The sequence below is a fragment of the Oryctolagus cuniculus genome, chromosome 2, assembly GCF_051225735.1.
Source record: "Oryctolagus cuniculus isolate XC-2025 breed Fujian yellow rabbit chromosome 2, ASM5122573v1, whole genome shotgun sequence".
NCBI lineage: Eukaryota > Metazoa > Chordata > Mammalia > Lagomorpha > Leporidae > Oryctolagus > Oryctolagus cuniculus.
This window is the reverse complement of record NC_142868.1, coordinates 50,123,163-50,130,904: the sequence shown is the minus strand read 5'-3', so window position 1 is coordinate 50,130,904 and position 7,742 is coordinate 50,123,163. Positions and strand designations below refer to the sequence as shown.

Genomic DNA, 7,742 nt, shown 5'->3' with positions numbered 1-7,742 from the left:
ATTATGAGTCATAGGAAATTGCCCATAATTGGGTCTTTCCTTCCTTTGCCTACATTCATTCACTGCTAAGCTTTTGGTCACTCATTCTAAAGAGGAGGCCAAGAACCAAACACATAAGGGTACTTCAAAATATTTGTGGAAAATAAAATCAAAAGGTGAATTTATTCCAGTGCAAAAATTTTGGAATCCATGCATATGAGAGGTCTTCAAAGAGTTCATGGGAAATGTATATCATAAAAAAGATACATGGATTTAAAATTTTCAGCGCCAAAATAAACATCTTTTTTTAAAGATTTATTTTTATTTGTTTGAAAAACAGAGTTACAGAGAGAGGTAGAGACAGAGTGAGAAGTCTTCCATCTGGTGGTTCCGATGGGCATAGCTCCAGCTGTTGTGGCCATTTGGGGAGTGAACCAACAGGAGGAGACCTTTCTCTCTGTCTTTCCATCTCACTGACTGTAACTCTACCTCTCAAATAAATAATTAAAATCTTAAAAAAAAGAATTGCCTCTTTAATCTGCCAATGCCTCTCAGGGATGGAGCTAGGCTCTGGGAAACCTTGCAGTGAATGTTATCATAAAATAATGCCTTATTAGATACACACTGTTTAAGTCCTAGAAAAACTCCTTTAATATTTGTGGTCCTCAGTTTTCTCATATGTAATTTGGAATTGATAATATCTACATCAAAATTTTTATAACAATTACACTATAAATCATGCACTCCAAGTGGTATAGGATATACATTAAAAGGAATGAGCCTTCTTAACATCAATCAATCAAAATAGGTAGGGCTACACAACCAAGGACATTGGTTCAAAGAATTAATGCTCTTGTCATTCATCAGATTTCATCCTCCACTACTTTCAATTTGATGCTTGAAAATCATCTTGCTGGGATCCTTTTATTTCTTCAGATGATCTTTAACTGAGAGAAATTGATATTAATAGAAAATAAAATAAAAAAGTACCAAATACTTTTCAGAAATGGAATGGCATTTGAGTATCTTAAATGCCAGTGAAGTGGAGTGATGGATATTATTATAATATACCTTTGGAACTTAATTTTATGCATAACTAAGACAAGAAAAAATTATATCCCCAGTGAATTATGACAAGTGATATGGTGAGGATTTGAATTTATGTTTTCCAACTTCATGATCATGGCTCTATTGAAGCCACAACATTGGCATCTACTGCTTAAATCTTCAGATTTTTCCCAGGAGTAAAGGAGATTACATATTTAAAGCATTGGCTAAGTTTCTAGCAATGAGTAAATGTTCAGAGGGTTAGGTATTACTGTTATCATTATCATTCACATTAAATGAGGAGTTTTGTTTAGTATAGACCTCTGTGGGGTAAAAATCTTGCAGTTTGAGTCTCAAAACTCTTATTGGTTTTTCTGGTCAAATCTACTCCATCACATGTCAGGGAAATGCCTAGAAAATTATTTCTGTAAATTCATCATTGGGAATCTCTCATGACTGTAGTATCAACTCGGAGAATTATTATATCTCATTTTGTACTAAGCAGAGACAACTTCCCTCCCTCCAGGGTTCTCAACTCCATTGTAATACTTGATCAGATCCCTAATCACTTATCTGATATTCATGGTCTCTGGAGTAGTTGCAGTGAAAGAATTTTTAATAAAACTAGATTTTTTATGCTTTTTTTAACTTTTATTTAATGAACATAAATTTCCAAAGTACAGCTTATGGATTACAATGGCTTCCCCCCATAACGTCCCTCCCACCCGCAACCCTCCCCTTTCCCACTCCCTTTCCCCTTCCATTCACATCATGATTCATTTTCGATTCTCTTTATATACAGAAGATCAGTTTAGCATACATTAAGTAAAGATTTCAACAGTTTGCTCCCACACAGAAACATAAAGTGAAAAATACTGTTTGAGTACTAGTTATAGCATTAAATCTCAATGTACAGCACACTAAGGACAGAGATCCTGCATGAGGAGTAAGCGCACAGTGACTCCTGTTGTTGACTTAACAAATTGACACTCTTGTTTATGGCATCAGTAATCACCCTAGGCTCTTGTCATGAGCTGCCAAGGCTATGGAAGCCCTCTGAGTTCACCAACTCTGATCATATTTAGACAAGACCATGGCCAAAGTGGAAGTTCTCTCCTCCCTTCAGAGAAAGGTACCTCCTTCTTTGATGGCCCGTTCTTTCCACGGGGATCTCACTCGTGGAGATCTTTCATTTAGGTTTTTTTTCCAGAGTGTCTTGGCTTTCCATGCCTGAAATACTCTCATGGGCTTTTCAGCCGGATCCACATGCCTTAAGGGCTGATTCTGAGGCCAGAGTGCTGTTTAGGACATCTGCCATTTTATGGGTCTGCTGTGTTCCCATGTTGGATCGTTCTCTTCCTTTTTTATTCTATCAGCTAGTATTTGCAGACACTATTCTTGTTTATGTGATCCCTTTGGCTCTTAGTCCTATCATTATGATCAATTGTGAACAGAAATTGATCACTGGGACTAGTGAGATGGCATTGGTACATGCCACCTTTATGGGATTGAATTGGAATCCCCTGGTATGTTTCTAACTATACCGTTTGAGGTAAGTCAGCTTGAGCATGTCCCGAATCGCACATCTCTTCCCTCTCTTATTTCCACTCTTGTATTTAACAGCGATCACTTTTCAGTTAAGAATAAAACTAGATTTTAAGGAATCTTTAAGCACTTGTTAAAAAAAGAGATGTCAGAATAAAAACAGAGAACTTGACATGATGCTGACCAAAGGGATTTTGAAATCTAACTGGGAACATTTTTTATGTATAAAATAGTAATACACAAGAGCTTATAGTTTGTAATTTGTAGATACTTGATGTGGATTGTGCTATGCCAGGAGGTTTGAAAAGCCCTGTAGAATAAGTGTGCATAAACTTGCCCCCATATCAAGTCACTTGGGTCTAGATATTACTTTCTTTTTCTTGCAAAATAGCTACATGATTTACCTAGGCTCTCTTTACCTCAGTGTATTTGTCTTCAAAATGAAAATGTTACCTGATTCACAGAAATGTTATGAGAATGAAAATATGTTAAGTCACAGACAAAAACTCAATATATGTTATCCATTACCTTTAGTATAAATCTACTCTGAGTTCCAAACTTATTTTTCTAATTGACAACTGGATATCTTTCCTATATGTAACGTGGTACAAACTGGATTTATTGTATTTTTTCCTTACTTGCTTTAGTGTGTGAATGCCCTCTCTCATGGAAAATACAATCATATACCTAATTTCCCATACAAATATCAAGGAAAGAGGCCAGTTAGTAAATGTCATCATCTCTGCTTTCCAGATATGTGCCTAATGTGACCACCATAAACATATGGGTACTTAATAATCTTCTGGGGAAATGGAATTGAAGAAAAAGTTTATTTTTGTGTAAAAACTTGACATTTATGAATAGTTTGTTCAAAATATACATTTTACATGACCAAAAATTATGGAAAGGATACCAGGAAGTACTTGAGGTAAAAAAACATACCGTAACTACAAGATTTCTGAAGAACATTTTCCAATTTAAAATGCCACATGTAACTCAGGTAGACTTTGTCACACTCCATTTCTTTTGTATTCCTCACCTATATAGGTATATATGCAAATAACTGTATTCATTAGAACACAGCACTGATGTCCATTCCCAAGTTGAAGTCAAGCAGCGGCACTTTTGTTCTTACGGGGATCCCTTACCATTCCACCAAGGCACCTGTAGCTCCAACAAAACAAAAATATATTAATAAATTAATGTGATATAATATATCCTCCTCATTTCTTCTCTTGGTTTATTCTTCATTTATCTCATGTTCCAGTCTCCAAGAAGCTTTCTTTGTCCTGCTTAGTCCTTCCTCCTCTAACCTCTGTCCATATAGAAATCTATCATACCATTAAAGACAAAAGTATTATAATAGCATACAGTAATATTCATTCTTCACAATTCTGTGATAATGATCTTACCTGTTTCCTTCCACAGACCCAACACCTAGAGAAAGTAGTGATTATGCTTTCCAGTTGTGACATATATGTCACATACTAAATACTAATGAATATGTGTTGAATTAATAGACACACACGTGATAATTAAAAGATGAATGTATCTCTTCCTTGAAAAGACAAAGCCATTGGACTTGGGTGGAAGAGGTAAAAAATCTATAGAATTCTCAATCATGATGTCTGGAATCCAAGTAACTAGATGTAAAATTCCATTTTGGTTGTTAGTTCTTGCCTTTTTGATCATTGTGAAGAGTTCCTTTTAATTGAAATACCTCTAGTTTGAGAATATGCTTCAAAATCCATAAAATGCAGTTTTTGTGGTCTACAAATGGGGTTTGTAGTAATTCTTGGTCTCAGTGTTATTTCTATTTCAGAGGAATCTTATCAGTAAGCATACGACTGGGTGTATCAGTGAACTTAGCTGTTGAAAGCATTAGAGTAAATGAGTGCTCAGCCAACACCTAATACAAATTCTACTTCTGCCCTTTCACTAGATAAGTTCCTTGAGCAAGCTGCTTGATTTTCTTAATCCACACAAAGAAGATTACTGTCCTAATGTTTTAAATTTTTCAAAATCTTTTTAAACTGAAATTTTATTGTCTACAAAATGGGAGAGAGTGGTATTTATTACACAGAGGTATCAGAAGAATCAATATGATGACAAGCATAATAGACTGGGAGACTACCTAAATTTAATAAACAGGTCATTTAAAATGAGCTATTTTGTTACTTACACAGTGTGAGTCCTTGGCATATCCAGTTTATTCTGACTGCCACCAGTGACAGATCCTGAAATTCCTCTGGAAATTCCATATTTTGGATCTTGAAGAGTTTTTCCATTTTCCTAGTTGTCAGTTATGATATACAGATATCCCTGAAGATCTGAAAGGCTTGTGCCAGTGTTATCTGTCATAGTTCTCTATTTCAGGATGATTCAAGTTCCCTGGGAGCATCATCATATGGGAATAGAACATGAGATATTTAGAAACTGGTTTACCAAACCACACATGTTCAATGTACATAGAAATATATTTAAATATATATGTATTATGTACATGACATATATATTTTATATGTGATAAATAGCCGGCACACTTGTTAAGATATAAAAGGCACTTGGATCTGTGTCATTTATTGGTTTATGATAATATATTGGAACCCTGATACTTTGGAGCAGGGAGTATGGAGAAGGAGAAAAAACAGTAGTTCATGATAAAGAAATCTGAGAGCCAGGAGGTGGCTGGGACTTCCGCCTGCTGTGCCATTGTTGCAGGACCACAGCTTGGAGGTTGTGCAACACCTTTGGTAAACACTTCCTGAAGCCGAGACAAGAATGAACCAGGCAGTCTCACTCTGTCTCACTTGAGAGGAGACAAGGGCGTAGCAGCAGCCAGGTGTACGTGTGAAGGGCAGGCAGGGAGCTCCAGGAAGCACCAGCATGTGGCAGGAGCTGCTTCTGACACTCACTGTCTTCCTTCCTGCAGTGCCAGGTAGGTGGTGGGCTCTTCTTCACATTCTCTTAAGCACATCAGTGAATGCTTGCTTTTTATCCTCTCCCAGTAGTTTAATTGTACAGAATATTTTGACTATTTAGGATTTGTTTCTGTTCCTCAACAAATTTTACTAACCAGTTGAACTGGTTTTGATCTGTTGTTTGGGGGCAGTGACTGATGTAAAAACTCAAAATCAAAAAAGAAGCAATGAGAGCTCTTAGATTGCTGTTTATCTGATCTGTGACTATATAGATGGCAAACAGCATAATTTAAATAATAAATATGATATTTGAGGCAAAAAAATGGAGTTTGGTAAAACCCACTCTGGCATATTAGTGTGTGAAAAATACAGCAGGTATGACTAATTATCACTATAGATAGTTTTTGGGAAATACCTACTATTATTATTGGGCACAGTGGCTCCTTCTGTTTCTTTTGTTCTATTTAGTCCTTTCAGTACTGGTGATAACAAATGTGACTAACTAGAAATAGTTCACCAATTTTGTACTAATGAATCATTGTGATACTTGACTAAGCAATGTTGCTCTGATAATTCACCTCCATTTTGCTGGTTATATCAAACATCAAATAATTCAAAAGTAAACAAATATTACTTCCTAGTACCACGTTGCATCTAGAATGTCTCTCCGTTTCTGTTAAGTGGTCTAATTAGATTTTGTTTATGTTAAATTGGGCAATGCATTGCTTCAGCCCATTTCTATTGCTGGGGCACATTTAAGTCAGCATATTAGCTGCAGTTCTTGAGAGTCCTTGCATGGTAAACTGGGGTCTAAAGTACTTGCTGGGACTTGGGAATGAAAGCAAATTATCATAAGAGGTATGGGTTTTAGGGGAGGAAAGAGTCTCCTCTTTCATGTGCCCATTATATACTTTGTAGCTAAAATGGGTTTCCCCATCTTTATCCCTCTTACTTAATATTTTTAAATATTGAACTGATGCTAGGTATTTAAAATCCTGAGTCAAACTTAGTAGAAATGTTCCTTCCTAATATTCTTCAAAATTGTAGGGGCAACCCTTTGGGAACCAACTTGGGGCTGAAGCAGAACTGCCTGAATACTAGTTTTATCCGCGAGCATAAGGATCAGCCAAGTACATCAGCAGAGTCACATTTCTAACACTGGGGTTCACATATTACATCTTTTTTTAGTGAAATTGCCCCCACCCCAATTCTGCTTCCCTGGACTACACATTCACAGCATGACACCAAGAGTCATAACATCTTAGAAATTATGTGTAGATGTGTGACATCATTCCAACTACACAGTATTGGGGAAAGAGGTTCTGAAGTTACCCTTGTGAGAACTGATGGACAAAGAGAAAGCTGTATCCTCTTACATTTCATATTAAATGGAAAACTATTCCCTTCATTGACCTTCCAGCTTGTGCTTTAAAGGATATCTCCTTGGCCACTGAAATACCATTCTTATTATATCTTTTATTTTTATGGGCTTTATTTTCTATCCAGAATGGAAGAAGTCAAGAAATTTTCATTGCCCATCTCTTCTTCTTTCTTCCTCTGCTCTCATCATCAAAACAATACACGTATGCTGCATTGACCATGATTTTAACCCAATTCTCTTATAGTTGAAATAAAATAATGATATGTGAAATAAGGTCAGTACTTGTAATGATCTTCGCAATCCCCTGGAGGAAATGACTAATGGGATTTCATCCTAGGAAAAGAAAAGAAACAAATATTTAGAAGGATGTGATCAGTGTTGTGTGGTGAAGAAGTGGATGCACCAACAAAGGGAAAATGTTCGCAATATTCCCACAGAAAATCTAGGGGGTACAGGACCTTCAGCAGTCTCTTTCTTGCCTTCACAAGCTGACTAGAACACTCAGAAGAATATAGGCAATTTAACCCTCATAGACAAAATAATGTAATGAATTAGGATGTGTATTTTCATCAGTGTTTATACTCAGTTTTACCACATGAAGTTTAAAATCACAGGATGTTTGTAGAGGTTGAAGAGAATCATAGAATTTAAGTTAATGTTGATACATAAACCTTATTCCAGGTGTAATGTCACATGTTCAGTTAAGAAAAATACTCCTTTCAATTGTTTTGAACCAATTTGAATTAATGTAAAAATGTCAATGTTATGTACGAATGTCCTAATCTCTAAAATGATCCCAAACACATTAACAATTAAAGTAGTAATGCAGACCAATTTCTGTTATATAAATCTTGTTAATGAATGTTGAA

General features: G+C 35.9%; 1 protein-coding gene across 4 annotated transcripts in view; it reads left to right on the top strand.

Moving 5' to 3' along the window:
• Nucleotides 1-5,326: 5,326 nt before the first annotated feature.
• The window catches only part of ADAM28 (ADAM metallopeptidase domain 28), a 62,930-nt gene continuing 60,514 nt past the window's right edge, over nt 5,327-7,742 (top strand). For 2 of the 4 annotated variants that reach the window (XM_051832129.3, XM_051832127.3), the window contains exon 1: nt 5,327-5,509. In XM_051832129.3, the coding sequence (XP_051688089.1) occupies nt 5,458-5,509 (52 nt within the window). In that variant the 5' untranslated portion in view covers nt 5,327-5,457. The remainder of the gene's footprint in view (nt 5,510-7,742) is intronic. The other 2 variants (XM_017338045.4, XM_051832121.3) reach the window with 2 other exon arrangements.